The sequence below is a fragment of the Rhinopithecus bieti genome, unplaced genomic scaffold (assembly GCF_001698545.2).
Source record: "Rhinopithecus bieti isolate Rb0 unplaced genomic scaffold, ASM169854v2 scaffold_33374, whole genome shotgun sequence".
NCBI classification, from domain to species: Eukaryota; Metazoa; Chordata; class Mammalia; order Primates; family Cercopithecidae; genus Rhinopithecus; species Rhinopithecus bieti.
The window spans coordinates 1672691-1695006 of record NW_016814428.1 but is presented as its reverse complement, the minus strand read 5'-3'; the positions used below and the strand labels follow the sequence as shown (position 1 = coordinate 1695006).

Sequence of the window (22316 nt, the reverse complement as noted above, 5' to 3'; positions counted from 1 at the left end):
GCAAAGGCACCCAGCATAAAGGGGGAAGGCAGGTGCAGGGATTCTTTCCACCATTGTGGGGCTTTTTATGTGAGTGTGGTTGAAAGAGCAGTAATTTAATACATTTGTTTTAGATCTGAAACGTACCTGATTTAACAGTCATCATTAACTAGATCTGTTAGAAATTCCAGTCTCATAGCTCTTCTAGCATTTCATGACTTGGGAAAAAAGGACACATTTTTTAAATGAATAACCATACATCCAACATCTGATGATGACAAGGTCTTTCATTAAGACCTCGTCATTAAGCTTGTAAGCTACTTATCATGTGAACTTCTGGCCCTCTAATGTACACACAGTATTCTTGTACCTTTTGTTCCCAAATATTGACTCTCTGCTTCTCCCATCTAAAAATCAACAATCTCCAAGGTAAATGCCGAGACTCTCCTGTGGAAGACATTGCCTTTTTCAAAGATTAGCCTGCCTCTCGGTTCAGCGTGCTTGATTTAAAACAGAACACCCAGCCAGCCCTCGTGTGGTCTGCGCAGAAGCACTGCTGCATACTGGCCCAACGTCTAACGCAGGGGCCCATGGGATGCTCACAGTTATGGAAGGTGCATGTGGCCAGGTGCCTGAGGAACTGGAAAAATGGCTCTGGAAAGTCAGTTCCGGTTGCTGATCACGTGATTTAGTATGCTCCATAAAACTGTGAGGTTTGCAGGCACTGTGCTGTTTCATTCTACAAAGCTGCAACTGGATGGCATTTTTTAGGGTTCATATTTGATATATAGCATGCAGTTTTTATTATAGGGATTTCAAATAACATAAAGTAACCCATAAAACTGAGGGGAAATTATTTGTAGTGGGCCTGCTGCCGATCTTACCAGCTTCGGCAAATCAAAGAATGAGGTAGTAGAGGACAAAACTAATTTCTAACTAACCTCCACCATTCTCTGTGGTAGTCTCCTAAAGCACTCTGTCTGGTACAAATTGAGTCCTCTAATTTGTAGCATTATTCAGAAGAACAATAATCAATAATCAATTTGAGTGACTGAATTAATCAGGCACAGTAAAGAGAGTCTTTAAAAAAAAAAACTCTTGAGCCACTGTCAGCATCCACTGGCACCAAACTCCAAAACAGTGTTAGCATCAGGAGAGAAAAATTCAAGTGAAATATAATTGTCAAGGAAACAGAGGCAATGATCAGATGACAAGCACATCTGGCCTGTAGAGCAGTGTTTTTACAAGGAAAATTGTAGAAAAGAAGAACAATCACAGGTGGGTCCCCCGCGTCACTGCATTCTAAAATACCACACAGAGATACAGCAAAGCCAAATGTCAGACGCCACAAGAGGGGTCTTGAGCTTTGGACAAAGGGGGCTTATAAGTTATAAGGAAGTGCCATATCACAGCCCGCCCCTGGCCTGATTCAGGGCTGGACAGAATAGTAACTTACTGTGGTGGAAATGGTAACCAGCCCTATCCAGAAGCTGGTGTGTCAGGGGCTGGGGTCCAACCAACTCTTGTGGTTGCACAAGACCTTAACTCTAGACCAGAGCTGGTTCCATGGGGCCTATATTACTTCCTTCTCACACTGCTGTAAAGGTACTACCCGAGACTGGGTAATTTATAAAGAAAAGAGATTTAATTGACTCATAGTTCTGCATGGCTGGGGAGGCCTCAGAAAACTTACAGTCATGGTGGAAGGGGAACAGGCACGTCTTATATGGTAGCAGGTAAGAGAGATAGCAAGCACCTGTGTGACAGCAGGAAAAACTGCCATTTATAAAACCATCAGATCTCTTGAGAATTCATTGATTGTCATGAGAACAGCATGGGGAAACTGCCCCAGGATCCAATCACTTCCTTCCCTCAGCATGTGGGGATTATAATTCAAGATGAGATTTGGGTGGTGACACAAAGCCTAACCATATCAGGGCCTGTTCAGGAAGCCATTCTACAGGAATCAGTCTTAAACAAGTTAGCCCTTATCCCATGTAAATCGAGAGTCAGATTGGTCCAGGTGATACCCATGGGCTAGGGGAGGTCCTCAAACACTGACCATTGTCTCGGGTCATTGTCTGAGCCATTGCTATTGTCCTGGGGTTGGTAACTGAAGAGTTATGGCCTTTTTTTCACTCAGGGATAATTTCATACACTCATAATTGTTCAATTCATAACTTTTTAAACAGTGTATTTAGGACCTCAACCCCAGCCAATGAACAGGCTCTTGACACTGTCACAAGAAGGATTTCAAGGATGACTCAGAAAATAGTGAAAGTACAGAGATTTACTGTGAAGCAAAAAGTACACACTCAGGAAAGAAGAGTGTGGGTGTACTCAAGAGAGACATTCGTCTGCAAGAAAGTTTAGGGCTTCTACCTTTATGGGTTTCTTTACATTCATGAAGATTTCTAAAGAAAGGTGAAGATTCATCAGAACTGTGGTGCCACCTATATTTATAGCATATATGGGTGTTTGTAGAACTGCCCAGGTGCTGGTGGGAGTGTGATTTAGTATGTTAATGGGCATATAATGAGGTCCTGGGAGAAACCTATGTCAAATCCAGCACCATCCTGGGTACAGCTGGTCTTAGCCAGCTTGGTCCACATCTTATTTTTTAGGGTCTTATTGGCCACTGACTTATGGAGCTATTTCAACAGCATCCTTTTTGCTCGTCATGTGAAACCTCTGCCTGGAATTGTCTTTTCTCCTGTGGCCACCCTGTATTATTCCTGTCTCACAGGTATTTGGCCCTGGTGTATTATCTATATGATAAATGAAAGCCATCAAATTATCTTCAGCAGCTTTCATTGTATAATAAATGCAGGGTAGTAGGCCAAAGAAGTTCAAGGTTAATTAGATGTCAGCTTAGTCTGGCAAGTTATCACAAAGTTTGCCATTGTCCCAGGGTTGGTACTGAAGAGTTGTGGCCTTTTCTTCACCCAGGGATAATTTCAGACACTTATAATTGTTCAACTCATAACTTTTTAAACAGTGTATTTATGGAAAACCTGGAGGGACCATCTTCACCTCAGCCGCCTACACAGCAGTTCTGCACCACTCTCAGAATCCAGATTTCTCAGATGAGGTAAGAGCCAGCCCTCCACTGTCCCCAGCAGCTCCTAAGAAAGGTGGGTGAATGGTCAGATAACTGTGTAGTGAGAAACACTCTCTCTAGACCTCATCAGACTCAGGACATGCCTTGGCCGGTGTATACTTACCAAGATTTCTAAGCTATATTAATTGACAGTTGTTCCAGAAGTACATTGCAAATTCATGTATTTCGGGACAGGAGTGACCTTTTAAAAAAATGGGATGCTGGCCAGGTGCAGTGGCTCACGCCTGTAATCCCAGCACTTCGGGAGGCTGAGGCAGGCGGATCATCATCCTGGTCAACATGGTGAAACCCCGTCTCTGCTAAAAATACAAAAATTAGCTGGGTATGGTGGCACATGCCTGTAATCCCAGCTACTCGGGAGGCTGAGGCAGGAGACCCGCTTGAACCAGGGAGTTGGAGGCTGTGGTGAGCTGAGATCACACCACTGCACTCCAGCCTGACAACAGAACAAGACTCCATCTCAACTAAAAAAATTTTAATTTAAATTTTAAAAAATATGCTTTTAGTGCTGGCATATATCTTTTCTTCTTTTCTTTTCAGTGAATGTTTTTTCTTTTATTTTACTGGCTAGTGAAGAGATTGTGTTAAATAACTTTCCCAATGAATGGCAGCATTTCATGTCATAAGGAAGAGAGCAGAGAACTAGAGCCTGAGCCAATTACATTGCTTATGACATGCCTGAACTTAAATAAGCTTGGACCCCGTCATCTCTAAACGTGACAGGGAACAAGCCTTGCCCTGGCAGGCTTTCAGGACTCTTGCTGTGTGCCAAGCCTCAAGCTAAATTCCATGCACACATCATCTTCCTTAATCACCACAGTAATTCCAAGAAGTTGGTACTATTATTACCTCCCTATTTGATGGATGAGAAAACTATGGCTCAGAGAAGTCAAGTAACTTTACCAAGGGTACATAATAAGTGAGAGAAATCAGACCAGGCCATGTGACTCCAGAGCCTGAAGCTTCACCCTTCTTCTCTAACACACAGAAAGTCATTGGGCTCATGGTCAATTACTATACACACGTTAGCTTACATTACAAACAACTTTAGACAAACAAGTTTCAGTGATAAAATTTAATTTCTAACCATAAAGTGAAGGTCTGACTAGTGCAGCCTGCTGATGGGATGCCTGAGGTCCACAATATCACACCTTTTATAGACATTTCTATGGCTGCTTTCACACATTACCAGCATTTAGCAGCTTAAAACAGCATGCAACTGTTATCTTACTGTTTTGTTGTTCCGAAGTCTGAAATGGCTCACAGGGCTAAAATCGAGCTTGCAGCAGGGCTATGAGCCTTCAGGAGGTTCTAGGGAAGATTCCCGTTCCTCTCCTTTTCCAGCTTCTAGAGGCTGCCCGCATTTCTTGGCTTTTAGCCTTCCTGACAATCCCATCACTCTGACCTCGGCTTCTGTTCTCACTTCTCTTATGACTCTGCCTTCCTCTTATAAGGACCTTTGTGATGACACTGTGCTCATTTGGAAAATCCAGGATAATCTCCCCATCTTGTGGTCCTTAACTTAATCACATCTGTTAAGTCCTGCTTACCATGTAAGGTAGCATATTGGCAGAATTAGAACATTCAGGACATCTAGCGGATGATGTCTTTCTGCCTCCCACACTGTGCACAGTAATCATTTAAAAACTAATTGAAGGAACACCAATGAAACACCTGCCTAACATTATTTCACTCTTCCATGTGCATTTAGTGCTCCTTAATTTTTCCCCCCACAAATTCAGGACAGAAAGTGAAAAACAGTTAAGGGAATACCATGATCACATTACAGAATATTTACTGTTATCAGTTGACCAAAGGGTCAATCGGTTGACAAAGCCCATCTGGAAGATGCTTTTTCTGCAGATACATGATTTTTTTAAAAAATTAATATTCTTACTGTTCTTAACTGTTTTAATCTTTCTATTCTCATGTGTTTCCTGGAAGCCTCATGAAAGCCATGAGCTTTTTCACATGAGAATATGTACAATTCTGGGAACTACTCGGTTGCTGAGATTGAGCTGCCTGCAGCTTACCAGAGTTCCAATGCAAAATGATCATCCCAAGATGTGGGTTCTTGTCCTGGAAGATCCTCTTACTGACCACACCACCTTTGCAGTAACTCAGAGCCCCTAACATGTGCAGCCCTGGTTCCTAACACTGCACCATGCTACTTCACAAGGCTACTGGGGAAAATGAAATGATGACCTACGTGGCAGAGCTTTGAAAACGCAAAAGCACGATAAAATGTAGACGATTAGTTGAAAACATTTCCTTCCAGAAATAGGGAGAATGCCCTTCATTCAGTATATTGTTTACCTAGATCCATTTTTATTTTGTTTTCATTCGAAAGCATTATTTGTATAGCTACAGCATGGCCACTTCCCAAAATGTCTCATTAGCTGTCACAGTAACACAGATATGTTTGTTAGTTTTAAAAAAGAGATCAATTCCATGCCGAAGCTGCATCATTTACTCTACCATATTACTCAACAATGTGCACATGAGTTGCCTGGGGATCCTATGAAAGGGCAGATTCCAATTGAGTGTGTCTAGGTTAGTGTCTGAGACTCCAGCCTGGGCAATAAAGTAAGACATCTGTCTCTACAACAAGAACAACAACAAAAATCAAAAAGTTAGCCAGAGATCATGGCCAGCTGTGGTGGCTCACACTTGTAATCCATCCCAGCACTTTGGGAGCCCGAGGCGGGTGGATCACAAGGTCAAGAGATTGAGACCATCCTGGCCAATATGGTGAAACCCCATCTCTACCAAAAATACAAAAATTAGCTGGGTGTGGTGGCGTGTGCCTGTAGTCCCAGCTACTCGCGAGGCTGAGGCAGGAGAATCTCTTGAACCCAGGAGGCAGAGGTTGCAGTGAGCTGAGATCATGCCTCTGCACTCTAGCCTGGTGACAGAGCAAGACTCCATCTCAAAAAAAAAAAAAACAGCCAGAAGTCAAAGCTGCAGTGAGCTGTGTTCGTACCACTGCACTCTAGTCTGGGCAACAAATGCAAGACCCTGTCTCCAAAATGAAAAAAAAAACTTCTGTATTTCTAATCAATTTCCAAGTGATGCTTATGCAACTGGTCCCCAACCACACTTTGGGAGGCACGGACTTACTGTTTATTCGTGTCCCTTAATGACAGTTCCTCGATTTGTGTCTTATCTATATTCTGCAGTTACATCTGTGTGTGTGTTTATGCATATGTATGTGCATGTATTTAATCCATACCCTAGTAGCATGAATTATCTAATGAGAAACACTAGGTATTCTAAATTATCATCATCCATCACAATAAAGAAGTAAAAATATCAACATGTGAATAAATCACTGCTAGCAGAAACAATAATTATTGAGCATTAAATCACTACATCCAGCACTGTTAAACATGGACCTAGATTTCAGTTAAAGAATTTTTACCCATGGTGTAGTCACTCATGCCTGTAATCCCAGCACTTTGGGAAACCAAGGAGGGTGGATCATTTGAAGTCAGGAGTTTGAGACCAGCCTGGCCAACACAGTGAAACCCCATCGCTACTAAAATTACAAAAATTAGCTTGGCATGGTAGCACGTGCCTGTAATCCCAGCTACTGGGGAGACTAAGGCAGGAGAATTGCTTGAACCCAGGAGGCAGAGGCTGCAGTGAGCCTAGATTGTGCCACTCCAGCCTGGGTGACAGAGTAAGACAGTCTCAAAAAAAACATAAAATTAAATAGAATTTTTTTAAAAAATAATTTTTTTTTTTTTTTTTTTTTTTGAGACGGCCCCAGCTCTCGCTCTGCTCACCACGCGCGGACGTGCCAGGATGCGCTGATCTCAGTTCACTGAAAGCTCCGCGCTCCTGCCCGGTTACGCCATTCTCCTTGCTCAGCCTCCCCGACTAGCTGTGACTAACAGCCGGTGCGCCACCTCGCCCGCGCTACCTGTTTTCTTGTATTTTTAGATAGAGACAGGAGGTATCTCACTGTGTTAGCCACAGGTATAGTCTCGATACTTCTGACCTCATGATCCGCCCATCTCGGTCTCCCAAAGTGCTAGGATTACAGGCTTGAGCCACCGCGCCCGGCCAGTAATTTTTAAAAAGCTATGCTTTGTCTTGCTCTGATATTGGGCAAATGATTTTAATCTCAGTCCAACTATGGTTTCTTTCCTTGCAGGTGAAAATTGAGCTACCAACACAACTCCATGAGAAACACCATATTTTGTTTTCTTTTTATCACATCACCTGTGACATCAATGCAAAAGCTAATGCCAAAAAGAAGGAGGCTCTGGAAACATCAGGTACTGCCAGGAAGAAATCTGAGGCAGAGTCACGTGTCTTCTGTTTGAATTGGTTTGGAGAGTATCTTCAAAGCTCTGATTTATGCAATTATTTTTCATGAAGTTTAGTATTCGTAAACAATAAATAGCATTATTGTGACTTCTTACCGTGGAGGTTTGTACTCAGAATTTTTGTTTGTTATTCTTTTGCACAGTTGGATATGCTTGGCTTCCTCTGATGAAACATGATCAGATAGCTTCTCAAGAGTACAACATCCCAATAGCAACAAGTCTGCCTCCTAATTATTTAAGCTTTCAAGATTCTGCAAGTGGAAAGGTACTGAATAATGTATAATTTAAGATTTTAAAAAAGCACACCAGCTTAATGGCATAAGATTATCTTCTTTCTCTGCTATTTAAATTAAGATCATAGTGTATACATCCCTTGGAGCTATGAATCAAGTGTACCTATGCCACATCTCTCGTTTAGCTTATGGCCACTGGAAATGATCTGTTAAAAATGATCCCCATATCATATTGGTCTCATCTACCAATAGTGCTAAGTGTATTTGCATCTTTTATTTTCTCCTCTATGGTGACATAAGATTAATGGATCAGAACAGCACATTAACAGAAACTAAACAATCTATTTTCTTTCTCTCAAATTGTCACGGTGACCGTAAACAAACTTTATTTTGCAGCATGGTGGGAGTGACATCAAGTGGGTTGATGGTGGCAAACCACTTTTCAAAGTATCGACCTTTGTTTTATCCACAGTAAATACTCAGGTGAGTATATTGACCTGAAACAGTAGCATTTTCTCTAACTCACAGCATCATGAGGTAAGTCCCATATTGACAGGATGAGACTAATCATTTCATGAAGTGTCAGAAAGGCAGGTGTTTGAATACTACAAAGGAAGAATGTTAAGGGCATAATCTGATGCCTCCCTCAAGATAGAATGTCCTAATCCCTTAAGCCCACATACCATAAAACTTCAGACCAAAATACCAGAAGTTTATTTAATAGGATCACACTGCCCTTGGAATATGGTTTGCTTCCACTGACAATACTCATGTATTAAAAATGTTAAATGTTAAAAATAAAGGCCAGGCGCGGTGGCTCATGCCTGTAATCCCAGCACTTTGGGAGGCCTAGGCGGGCAGATTACCTGAGTTCAGGAATTCAAGACCAGCCTGACCAACATGGAGAAACCCCGCCTCTACTAAAAATACAAAATTAGTAGGGCATGGTGATGCATGCCTGTAATCCCAGCTACTCCGGTGGCTGAGGCAGGAGAATTGCTTGAACTCGGGAGGCGGAGGTTGTGTTGAGCTGAGATTGTGCCATTGCACTCCAGCCTGGGCAACAAGAGCGAGGCTCCATCTCAAAAATAATAAATAAGGCCGGGCACGGTGGCTCAAGCCTGTAATCCCAGCACACTGGGAGGCCGAGACAGGTGGATCACGAGGTCAGGAGATCAAAACCATCCTGGCTAACACGGTGAAACCCCGTCTCTACTAAAAAATACAAAAAACTAGCCGGGCGAGGTGGTGGGCGCCTGTAGTCCCAGCTACTCGGGAGGCTGAGGCAGGAGAATGGCGTGAACCCGGGAGGCAGAGCTTGCAGTGAGCTGAGATCCGGCCACTGCACTCCAGCCTGGGTGACAGAGCGAGACTCAGTCTCCAAAAAAAATAAAAATAAAAAAAAATAATAATAATAATAATAATTAATAAATAAACAAACAAATACTTCAGATCTTTACCTGAAAACCAAGTCTGATCCCCAGTGCCTTCCCAGGGCTCACCTCATGGGAAGGCCATGAGGTTGGCAGAACTGCATTTGAGAACCACCCCACCTAATTTCTGGCTCCATGACCCTGGACAAGTCACTTTACCTCCGATATCCTTATTTCCTCAACAAGAAATGATATCAACAGAGTCTCTGCTACCTAAGGTTGTAGCAAATGTGATCCAAAGGAGAAATATTTCAAAATGTGATCAAAATGAGAAATATATCATGAACTGCAAAAGTCAATACATGTATAATTATTACCATTGTTAAATGACCACAAACTCATTCCTTCCGTGGCAAAGCAGCTTATTTTACCACAATGTGAGTTTTCTGGCAACAGATATAAACTATACATTATTAAAAGTACATAAAATATGTCCTTTCTTAGGTTTAATGTGTATCTGCTTTTCATTTTTTGCTTCATGCTGCTTTATCTACAAGCCACACTTGATCCACAAGAAAAATGAAATAATCGAGGCATCATATATACATTGGACCAAAATTTCTCTCGGCAACCTCTGAGGCTTCAAGTCCCATTGACTTCTTATCCCTAGCCCTGAACCCACAACTATTTAAACCTATCTTTTCTCTGATGCCATCAACCCTGGTCAAGTTCCACAAAATGCTCAATCTCCACCAAACCCTATAGTTTCATATATCTCTGCAGCTCCTCAGTTTCTCTATCTCATGCTTCCAGCTGCTTTCTCCAAATAGCTGGTCTCTAACTCACCACAACACACCCTCTCTCTGCCTTGACTTTCATCACCCACATGCTGGCAGCATTTACCTTAGTTTTCAAACACCCAAGGCCCTGCAGCCAAACAATATCCACCTAGTTCCCGGAAGACCCAGTGATCCCTTTGACATCCAGCCCCTCTTCAGTGGGGAAGGGAAGCTCTCCCACTCACCCTCCTTGACTATTACGAACCATATCATGGGGGGCGGACACCCTATGTGATATGGGGAGTAATTGTACTCCCCTTTCCCGCCACCCCCCACCGCCCCGCCAGCTATTACGAACCATATTGCAGGGGGTGGACACTCCCCTTCCCCTTGGTCTGGTTGGTTGCTACCCATCCTTCAGATCTTAGCTCAATTGTCACTTTCTCTAAGAAGCCTTCCCTGTTCCCTGACCCAACAGACAAAGCTGGGCCATCTTGTCACTCATCCAGATGGCACCTGCTTTGTGTTTGAAGCGCTCATCAAATGGGATTACATAGGTGTGTGTGGAAGTAGTGGTGTCGTGCTGACCTCCCCGCCTTAATGGAAGGTACACAGAGGAAGGGGTTGGGCCTTCCTTGCCCTCTGCTCTGTCCTCCCTCGGTGCCTGCTAAGAGCCTGGCATGCAGTCAGCTTTCCATAAATAATGAGCAAATAGACGAATCAATGAAGTGATACTTAAAAGGAAAACAGTTGTCTCTAGTCAAAAAAGAGCTACATTTCGAAAACAGAAAATAGCGCACACGCACACGCACACGCACACACATAGTGACCTGAGGGAAATGAGGGAAACCCAAGCTACAGATGCCTTTCTAGAATCATAGAAAGCCAGAGAAACATTCAGAGTGTGTCCTCACACAAGTTCTTTATCTCACTGCCTGACTATGTAGCTCCCACCCTCAGGGCAGAACTTGAGAGAATTTTCCAGGTACCACCTTCTTCAGGAAATAAAGTTCAAGTGTTATAGTCAGTTTTATCCTAAGATATGAGTTGTGGACTTCTAATCTGGGGCTAATTCAGGCATTCTAAGCCTGAAAATATGCCCCGTGGATACTCAAGAGTACGCATTGTCATGTGTGTCAAGCACGGTATGGAAGAAATTGGTAGAAGTCTATGGAAGAAGCGGGAGTGGGAAGATAAATGAGGAAAATTTTTCTAAACACAAAAAGCACAACCAAGGGAAGTAATTCTCCAGCCACTGTCATGTGGTTGAACAGGACAACAAAACCTCTTAGAATGAAATAGAAGAGTGGGCTTTGTAGTTTATGCAGAGCCTTTATTAGGCCAGCAATGTCCACATCAAAGCTTTGTTCCTCCGACTCCTTAATAAAGCATTTGCACTTCAAGGCATCAATCCTACAGAAGTGCTTACCTCACATCACAGTGGTTTGTGTTTGTAACACAGTTTACATGTCATCAGAAATAAACTTTTTTTTTTTTTTGCTGTTGTAGGATCCACATGTGAATGCATTTTTCCAAGAGTGCCAAAAAAGAGAGAAAGATATGTCTCAGTCACCTACCTCAAATTTCGTCCGCTCTTGTAAGGTAACATGACACGCAAGCAGTTTCAGTGATCTCCAGGGTAAAAATATGCAAAGGAGACATTTACATTTTCCACTGATTGGCAAACTGGGAGATGATTATTACTCAAAATTTTTTAATACCTTATCAATTCAGAGAGTAAATGATTTTGTTTCATAATTTCTAAATCGTTTGTTTCTTGACTTAAAAGACAGGCAAAAAATCAGTTTTTTCCAAAATAAAATAATTGAAAACAGAATCAATTTATTTTAAATTAGTTATTAAATCAAGAGTCCTTGCAACATTACCATCATGACTATATTCCATACTAATTGCAATAAAGAATAAAGCCAGATAAAGGTGGGCTACAGTGCTCATATTCAAGTTCTGAAAAAAATACCAGCAGAACATACTTTATTTTTTTCTAATGTATTCATTTTTTAATTAACAAAGAAAAATTATATACTTTTATTGTATACAGTATGATGTTTGGAAATATGTATACATTATGTAACAGCTTCATTGAGTTAATTACTGTATTTATCACATTCTTATAATTTTTATGGTTATAACACTTAATATCCACTCTTTTAGAGATTTTCAAGAGTATAGCCCATTTTTATTAACTATAGTCACCATGTTGTGCAATATCCCTCCTATATATCTAACTGAAATTTTGTATCCTTTGATCAACATCTCCCCAGCACTCCCCTCCCTAGCCCCTGGTAACCACCATTCCACTCTCTACTTCCACGAATTCAACTTTTTTAGATCCCACGTATAAATGAGATCATGCGGTATTTGTCTTTCTGTGCCTGGCTCATTTCACTTAGCATAATATACTCCAGGTTCCTCCATGTTGTTGAAAATGACCTAATTTCCTTCCTTTTTAAGGCTGTATAGTATTCCATTATGTTTACATACCACGTTTTCTTTACCCATTTCATCTGTTGATGGACACTTGAATTGATTCTATATTTTGGCTGCTGTGAATCATGCTGCAATAAAGATGGCAACCTAGACATCTTCAGCATACTGATCTCATTTCCTTTGGATATACATCCAGTAGTGGGATTGCTAGATTATATGGCAGTGCTATTTTTAATTTTTTGAGGAACCTTCGTGTTGTTTTCCATAGTGGCTCTTCTGATTTACATTCCTACCGGCAATGTGCAAGTGTTCCTTCTCCTCCACATCCTCTCCAATAATTATTATCTTTCACCTTTTTTGATAACAGCCATTTTAACAGATATGAGGTGATATCACACTGTGGTTTTAATTTGCATTTCTCCAATGATCAATGATGTTGAACATTTTTTATATATCTGTTGGCCATTTGTACATCTTCTTTCGAGAAATGGCTATTTGGATTCCTCACCTACTTTTTCATTGGGTTATTTGTTTTCTTACTATTGAGTTGTTTGAGTTCCTTCTATATTTTGAATGTTAACCCGTTCTAAGATGTATGGTTTGCAAATGTTTTCCTGCATTCAATGGAGTAAAGTTGTGTCTTTACTCCATTGAGTGTTTCCTTGGCTGTGCTGAAACCTTTTAGTTTGATATAGTGCCATTTGTCTGTTTTCACTTTGCTGCCTGAGCTTTGAGGGTCATATCTAAAAAATCATTGCCCAGTCTAATGTCATGAAGTTTTTCTCCTTATGTTTTCTTCTCATAGCTTTATAGTTTCAGGTCTTGAATCTACGACATGCTTCAAATTTAATTGATATCCTTTTTATTCTGCCAATTTACTACAGAACTTATTGAATGTGGAAAAGATTCATGCAATCATGAGTTTTCTGCCTATAATTTTGAATCAGCTCTTCAAAGTTCTGGTACAGAATGAGGAAGATGAAATAACTACAACTGTCACCAGGTATCCATAACACAACCTTAAGAGAAGAGACTTTATAATCTGTAGTTATACAAACTCTTAATTACAACTAAACAGCCATCTACTGTTGTGTGTTTACATTTCATTTGAACACATCTTCATTTTCTTTTTTTTTTTTTTTTGAGACGGAGTCTCGCTCTGTCGCCTGGGCTGGAGTGCAGTGGCCGGATCTCAGCTCACTGCAAGCTCCGCCTCCCGGGTTTATGCCATCCTCCTGCCGCAGCCTCCCCAGTAGCTGGGACTACAGGCGCCCGCCACCTCGCCCGGCTAGTTTTTTGTATTTTTTAGTAGAGACGGGGTTTCACCATGTTAGCCAGGATGGTCTCGATCTCCTGACCTCGTGATCCGCCCGTCTCGGCCTCCCAAAGTGCTGGGATTACAGGCTTGAGCCACCGCACCCAGCCCACATCTCTAATTTAAGCATTTTCCACTCTTGACTCCTTACCTTCTAATACCTTATTATTAGTAGTAAAGTGTTAGACCTCTTTTTCTTTGCTTTTTAAATTAAACTTTTTATTTTGAGATTCATATGCAATTATAAAACATAATTCAGTTTCCCATGTGCCGTTTACCTAGTTTTCCTCACTGGCAACATCTTCCATACAGGTGTAGAATCATACAGTATAAATTTTTGAAATTGGCTTTTTCACGAAACATAATTCTCTGGAAATTCATCCAGATCATTGCATCTATCAGTAGTTCACTCCTTTTCATTGCAGAGTAGTATTCCATGATGTGGATGCACCACGTATGTTTAATTATTCACCTGTTGAAGGACATCTGGAGTGTCCCTAGTTTAGGGCTGTTATGAATAAAAGTGCTATGAACATTCACGTACAGGTTTTGTGTAAACATAAGTCTTCGTTTCTCTGAAGTAAATGCCCAGAGTGTAATTGCTGGGAGACAAGGTGGTTGCATGTTTGATATGTAAGAAAGTGCCTGTTCTCCAGAGTGGCTGTATCATTTTGCATTCCCACAAGAACCTTTTTTAAAATATTAAATTTTTTAACTGTTCTCACTTTAAATTTGGCTATACTGAATTCTTCCAACATCTCTAATCTGGCCAATGCCTTCACAAATCACAGTTTCTTCTTTATAGAGATAGTGTTTTGAATTAATTATTAAATTTATATTTGTGCTGTTCATTTTTAGAAAAAACTTAGTCATAGCATTCTGGGGAAAAAAAATGTTACTTTTGGCATTGAAATGTTTCCAGTATCTTTCTAACTCACAGGCCTGTTACTGACCTCTTTCTGAATGAGGGATTTTTAGCCTAGTTTTTAAAGCAGAGCCTGAAATTCTGGACAATTTAAATATCTCTAATGGCTCCACAACCATCCAGTTCTAGACCCACATTAAAAGTCCCCAACTGTGTCTTCAACTCATGCTCTTTTCAGCATGTGAATGTGTGTCTGTGTTGGCAAGACTCCTAAATATTGCAGCAGATAGATCTGTTGAAAATTCTGAGATACTCCTGAGCACCATAGCCATGGAGTTATAGTGTTAATGTGAAAAAAGAAAAAAAAAAAAAGCCAGAAAAAGAAAAAAAGCCATGGAGCTATAGTAGTGTTAATGTGAAAAAAGATCCACCTGTACCATCACTGCTACTGGAAACCCCAACCCATCTACGGGAAAAACAAAGCAAAACAAACCAACTGCATCTTAACCTAATTACTTCTTCCAAAAGCATATATACTGCCCATAGGTCAGAAGGCAAGCCCTTTTCAAATGAAATATGATTATTAATTTGAAGTTAAAAGTCTAAAATTTTAATTAGGCACTAAAAGTAATCCCTTTTGCAAAAGATAATGTCAAAAATGCACAGACCATAATTAGCACATTCAACTTGGACAAAAAGTCTCCATTGTGATATTACAATAGTACTTATATCTTTGTGTTTCAAAGTTTCAAAGTTGGAAATGGCTCATTGATGGAAATGGTCATCGATGCTACAGATATTAAATGCCCAGTATTGGATATGGGGGTGAGAAGGGCAAGGAAGGAGTCAGAGATTGGTTCACTCATTCACCCGGTAACTATTAAATACCCAATTTACGAAGCACTGTAATGACAAACTAAAGCGGGATTTTCCTGCCCTCTCCAGAAAGGCCACTGATCAGCTTTGCTTTTCCAGGGTTCTGACCGACATTGTGGCCAAGTGCCATGACGAACAGCTGGATCATTCTGTCCAGTCATATATTAAGGTATGAAATGCCTCTTGGAGATTGCTCATATCCCTTGTGCTGTGTGGCTTGTCTCATTTCCTGTCTGCAGTAAGTGGGAAGTTTTCTCCCTTTAACTGAGTGGCGCCCATCACAGTAATATCAGGAATTCCCCTTAGCTACTTAGAATTCCATCTCTTTGCATTAATGGGCGAGGTGAATTTTTAAATGTATAAGTGATGTGTACCTGTGCAAATAAATAATTAAATGGGGAGAGAGAGGAAAGAAAAAGATAGAGGAGAAGACTCAAGTGCCGTGCTTTTGAAGTCAACATTACAAGTAAATGAGATTCCTGTGTTAATTTAAGGAAGACTTTCCTATTGGTTTGTTGAATGTTCTGTGTTTCCTCTGTAATGCTTTCTTAGCTCTTTCTATTGTTTTCTCAGGCATTATTTCATTTTCCCAGTTACTGTATATTTGTACCTGCTTCTGGTATGTTAAGTCCTTTATCTTCTGGCATGAACCACTTGCCCATTCCATCAGTGTGCACTGCTTCTTCCAGTGTCCTATGTCAAGTGTTCACTCAGAGATGCTTCTATTCTCATTTCCAGTTGGCCTGTGGATTAATGCCAGTGAACTTGTGATGATGTTTGCGTTTTCGTAGTTCCCACCTAAATGTCATCCTCTTTAATGAAAAGAAAGAACCCATCCAGAAATACAGAAGAGTATCTTAAATTACTTTATAATACATAGAGGACCTAAATCTCTAATTTTTTTTCCTATGCATAGATTAAATCTTTTGAGACATAGCTTTTCATCAAAAAACTATATTCTCTTAATATGTATGCACAGACAGATACTCACATATTCAAAATGTCTAGAAACTTGTTTTTTAAAAAAGTTGGCTGGGTGTGGTGGCTCACGCCTGTAATCCCAACATATTGGGAGGCCGAGGTGGGCAGAACATGAGGTCAGGAGATTGAGACCATCCTGGCTAACACAGTGAAACCCCATCTCTACTAAAAATACAAAAACATTAGCCAGGTGTGTTCGTGGGTGCCTGTAGTCCCAGTTACTCGGGAGGCTGAGGCAGGAGAATGGCGTGAACCCAGGAGGCAGAGCTTGCAGTGAGCCGAGATTGCACCACTGCGCTCCAGCCCGGGCAACAGAGCGAGACTCCATCTCAAAAAAAAAAAATCCTCACTCCCATAAAAGGAAGTAACCAGAAATTGCATTCTGGAGAGAACCCCTCTAAGATACCATCTGGAAGGAAATTTTTTTCGTTAACAATTTTTATATCCATATGTTTTCTATCTGTCAGAAATGTTGGTTGTCTTCCCAAATACCAAAGCATGAGTGTGTGCCCTTTTTAAACATAGGCTACATGCCGAAAATACTTATTTCACAATAATTTCTCTATGGTATAATTTTACCCAATAAGATCCACATCTCAGTTGCAAAAAGCCAGTTCCACCTACACATGCCTTTTTAGTTTGTTCTCTAAGATAGGGTCATAGCTTCGTTTTATAGAGTATCGATGAATTTACCATTCAACAGAATCACCTAGAGAGGTTTCACCCTCTCAATGCTTACCCCAATGTTTCATTTCAATCCTTAAAGGGACTGAGAGAGAAAGAGAAAAAAAGTTCTTGATCCATCTTATACACAGGCATCTCCATTTCAACACATATTATTTTCCTCATGTCAGTGAAATCATTGAAAATTACTTTAAGAATTCTCCTGTGTTGTGACTATTTTTGTGACTACCAAGGCTAGCTCTTTGTGAGTACCTCAAATCTCAGACTCTCTACCGATGATGCTCCTGGAGAGATGTATTAGAAATGCATCCTGGTGTGACCCTTATTTTTAACCAGGATATCTGAAATACCCAACAGGACCATCTCACTTTATAATACAGGAGATTATCTACTTAGCTTGCTTTAAGTGATTTAAATCCAAAAATACACCTATGTGGAATTTTAGGCCGATAACAATTTTATAATAAAGTTTAACATACCTAAAACAAATACCTCCTAATAAATATAATCAACTCGCATTTTACTCTGGAAAGAACACTAAGCTGGCAAGTAAGAGACTAGATTCTAGTCAATTCTAGACCGGAGCAGTCAGCCTCTCTGAACCTCAGTTTTCTCCTCTGTAATGTGAGATGAAATGACCAAAGGAACATTCACCTCTATCATTCTGTGATTGGACTCAGTGCATGCTTGAATGTCCTCGAAAGATGTGACATTCACTGCAATTTGTATTTATTCAGAAGTTATCTAAACACCATTTCAAGTTCAGTGGTGCTAAATGCTGCTAACTCACTTCATCTACAATATTCAAAATGCACACATACACCATGTCTTTTTCAAAGATGCGTGGCTAAAGCCAGTCTAATTAAATGCCATGGTTAACAGTGATTTGTAGCACTGATGGGTTATAGTCAAAATTTTAAAATAATATTTCAGTGCCAGTTTAAATGCCCTTCAGGCTAAATAACTGTGCATGGCATGAGCTCTTTGATGACATTACTCTCATCTGAGGTATAATCCATGAGAGGGAAAAATTGTATTACTCTTGATTTTATCTAGTTTCATGCATCCATTAACTTCATCTTTCTTCTCTGAGATGAGCTTGGAGAAGTCAAATTCCACCAAGACAAGTTAGGTTGCCAATGTGCTACAAAGTTTAAAGAAACAGTTACAGATCCAAAAGCTAATGTGCCTCTGTGTTAAGCCATTCATTCTCTTTCCTGCCTTCACTCTCAATTATAGTGAAATTTGAATTGTGAAAATTATGAAGAAATGTCCTTCCATGAGGCAAACCCAACTCATAAGTGAAATATTATAATTCAGTAATAAGCATTTTATATTTGAACTTTATGTATGTGCCTAAATTGATACTGATATTCTTAAGAGATGAAGAAATACTGAAAACTAGCCATTACATGCACTCAGTGGTGCATGCCAAAACCAATCTTCTGAGGAAAAAAAATAAGTATGCAGCATTTGTTATCTTACTGATGGCCAATGCTCATGAACGCCTTGATAGATGTGTCTAAGCATGGGATGATAGACCCTGGGCTTGTGGGGAGCTCACCTACTGGCCTCTGGAAGGCACCGGCTTCCCCACTTGGCTATTTGAGTGGGTGCTCTACCCTTTCAGGATGAAGAATTGCTACCATGCCACCTGTTACCAATGGAGGAAGGAGAAGGGGAATGTGTCCTAAGTAGGTGGGTCAAAGCCCTCCATGTTTCCTTGAATGTGTTAAATGGCTCTCCGGCTCTTTCTCTTGATTTCTACAGAGTTTCAAGGAGAGCTTAGGTGAGCAAGGCCCGACCTCTGCAAAGCCCTAAATAGGAACAGGTGTGTCCTGCTCTTATCATTGGGCCTGCATTTATTTCATGGCAAAATCTGGCATGAGCAGATAATTTTGAGATATGAGTTATTCACATGACATAGTTTTTGAAGCTTCATTTTTCAAAGTACTTAACTTTATTCACTTTTTGGATTTTCTTCAGTTCGTGTTCAAGACCAGGGCATGCAAGGAGAGGACTGTACATGAGGAACTGGCTAAAAATGTGACTGGTCTTTTGAAATCAAATGACTCAACAACAGTAAAGCATGTCCTAAAGGTAAGAATTTAAAGATGGTCCTTTAATGTGAGTACTAGGCATGGATCACGCTTATCCCTGGAAAATGATAGGAGTCATTGATGTAGACTGTTTCTCTTTCAGTTTCCAGCATTAAGATTCATATTGAAACTTAGCATATAAAGATACTAAGCAAAAGAGATCTATATCAAGACAACATACAAAAAAGTAGAATGGGCTGGGTGCGGTGACTCACCCTTGTAATCCCAGCACTTTGGGAGGCCGAGATGGGCAGATCACCTGAGGTCAGGAGTTCAAGACCAGCCTGGCCAACACGGTGAAACCCCATCTCTACTAAAATTACAAAAACAAAATTAGCCAGGAGTGGTGGTGCGCGTCTGTAATCCCAGCTACTCAGAAGGTGGAGACAGGGGAATCGCTTGAACCCGGGAGGCAGAGGTTGCAGTGAGCCGAGATCATGCCATTGCACTGCAGCCTGGGCAACAAGACCTGATAGATAGATAGATAGATAGATAGATAGATAGATAGATAGATAGATAGACAGACAGACATACATTGTATGTTAGAAAAGAAGATGCATTGGAAAAATTATAGAACTGGTAAGAATTGGGCATTGTGAGTACTGAAGGTGTAGGGGAGAGTTGAAGTTTTAAATAGAGTGGTCAGGATGTATCTGATGGAGAAGGTAATTCTTGAGCAAAGAAAAAAAAATGTGAAGGTGAAGAGGTGCTGGCCATGGAGATGCTCAGAGGGAAAGACCTGCATGAAGTCATCAGGCAGCAGCACGGCTGGTGTGTCTGCAGGAGACAGGGAGGACACTGTGGCTGGAGCCAAGTGAGCAGGAAGAAAAAAAAAAAAAAGATGGAAGATGAAGTCATGGAAGCCACTGGAGGCTTGGCAGTTAGCAGAGGCCTGGCATTCCCACTCAGAGCAGAACTGAGATTTGTGTCATTGGAAGGTTTTGCACAGAGGAGTAATGTTTTAAACCAAGCTGACCTTGGTTTAAAAGGATCCCTCTGACTGCTGTGTTGAGAATTGACTACAGTGGGGTAAAAATGGAGACCGCAACCACTCGAGGGGCTATCAGAGAAGCAGGATCCTCTGGGGAGAGTCGCTACTCAGTTAAAATACGGAGTGAAGAGAATGCTCAGAGAAGAATTGCATCTTCAGGAGATTGTGCTAATGATGGACCATGTGCTCTGGAAGGCGGGGCGGGTGGGTTTCAGGAGACAGGAGGCAGTGGAGTGTGCAGACACATAAGGGAATGTGTGGAGAGGGCAGTAGAGGAGTCAAGGCTTCATCTGTCATCAGACGTAAACAAGTAAAAGCTCAATTTCATTAGTGCTGGTGGATTCAAGGAAAATAGTGGAGGCAGACCAGAGCGCTAAGGGGTGGAGAGGGGCAGAAGTCTGTTGAATTAAGAGACAAATGTTGGAACACTTGACATGATGGCTAAAAATATTTTGGACAAGATTAGGGAGAGAGGATTGCAGCAGTGTGCCTGGGATTCATTCATATTCCTAACAACATGTTTCACTTCTAATAGCCATTAGAATGCTGTTGGAGTGCTAGAATAGTATTGGTAGCCATTTCCATTTCTTCTTACTAAGAAGTGATCACTCCATTAAGCCATAGCTGCCTTTGTAGAACATCAATCCCTTCTCTTTTTGATCTGAGCCAGTCTTCCGGAATTAGGACTATGTTGTCAAAAGTTTATAGCGGCATTGTTTGTATGAGCTTAAAACAGGATATAATCCAAATGCCCACTGACAGTAGAGCAGGTAAGTCCACGGTGATTATACATGTCATGTGGTGACCATAGGTGATCCCCCCAGCTACATGCTTCAACATAAACGAACCACAGAACAGAGTTTGTTGAATGAAAAAGGCAATCTCAGAAGAATACATAGAGGACAGTTCCATTTATATGAAGTTCAGTGGCCAGATGAACTAAATATCCCTTCATTGTATAAGTATTCATAGCAAAATTGTGAAGTAAAGTAAAGGGAATGATCAGCACAGAATTTAAAACTGTTACTGTGGTGGAAGGGGTGGGAAGCAGAGAGGATGCAAGGGGTGCGTTCTTGAAACTGTACATATACAATATGACTTTTTGTAGCTAAGTGTCACCCCTAGACCCAAGAAAGAAGGGTGCCCATCCTGGTATGTGCTTTGCTTTTCTCATACTGCACCCATCCTCCTAGGCCAAGGTTTAAGAGGAGCTAAGAGAATAAAGAGAATAAGCCCACCAGGAGCCCCTACCTCCCCTTCTAGACCTGTAAGGAACCCCAAGACCCTCTTGCTGAAGGTCCTATAGGCGGAATCCCAGGCCTGCTTCAATCTCTGTCCCAAGCCCTCCAGACCTCCAGAGGACAGGACTTGATGCCTGAGTGCAACCCTAGACCCCATTAAGGAGCTACTTGTGGTAGGGAGGAGGGTCGGGTTGTGGACAGCACTCAGATGTGCAGGCTGGACAGTTTCCAAAAGAGCTCAGGTGGACAAGGTCCTACCTCTGCAAAGTCCTAAGTAGGAACCGGTGTGCACTGCTCTTATCATTGGGCCTGCATTTATTTCATGACGAAATCTGGCATGAGCAGATAATTTTGAGATATTAGTTATTTAGGTGACATAAGTTTTGAAGCTTTGTTTTTTAAAGTACTTAACACATGTGCACCAGGCCCCTCAAGGGGGAGGACAGAGCCTTCGGGAAGAAGAAAAGGGTTAGGCCAGGCCCTGTGCCCCCTAGGACCTCACACACTGGTGCGGCATTCCAAGGTGTTATGAAGTTTTGTTTGTTGAGGTAGGAGGATATTTTATTTAACACCTTTTCAGCTTGACTTCCAACTTCTAGATATTTAGACATATGACCTTCCATTTTCACCCTTGCCTCTAAACTTTGAAATTTTAGGGGTGAGTCTAGTACAATAAAAAGTTTGTTTAGGTCAGGCTTGGTGGCTCACAACTGTAATCCCAGGACTTTGGGAGGCTGAGGCAGGACGATCACCTAAGCCCAGGAGTTCAAGACCAGCCTGGCAACATGGTAAAACCCTGTCTCTACAAAAAACACAAAAAGTTAGCTGGGCATGGTGCACACATCTGTAGTCCCAGGTATCCAGGACACTGAGGTGGGAGAATCACCTGAGCCGGAGAGTTCAAGGCTGCAGTGAGCCGTGATAGCACCACTGCAGTCCAGTCTGGCAACAGAGTGAGACTATCTCAAAAAAAAAAAAAAAAGAAAGAAAGAAAAAA

At 41.2% G+C, this 22316-nt stretch overlaps 1 protein-coding gene across 1 annotated transcript in view; it reads left to right on the top strand.

Annotated features, from left to right (window-relative positions):
* Positions 1-22316, top strand: part of DOCK10 (dedicator of cytokinesis 10) — a 287983-nt gene that overhangs the window by 201692 nt on the left and 63975 nt on the right. Inside the window, 8 exon segments of the mRNA XM_017850274.1 lie at positions 2978-3070; positions 7260-7383; positions 7578-7699; positions 8064-8150; positions 11329-11421; positions 13152-13270; positions 15423-15492; positions 18975-19088. Of these exon segments, the coding sequence (XP_017705763.1) occupies positions 2978-3070; positions 7260-7383; positions 7578-7699; positions 8064-8150; positions 11329-11421; positions 13152-13270; positions 15423-15492; positions 18975-19088 (822 nt within the window).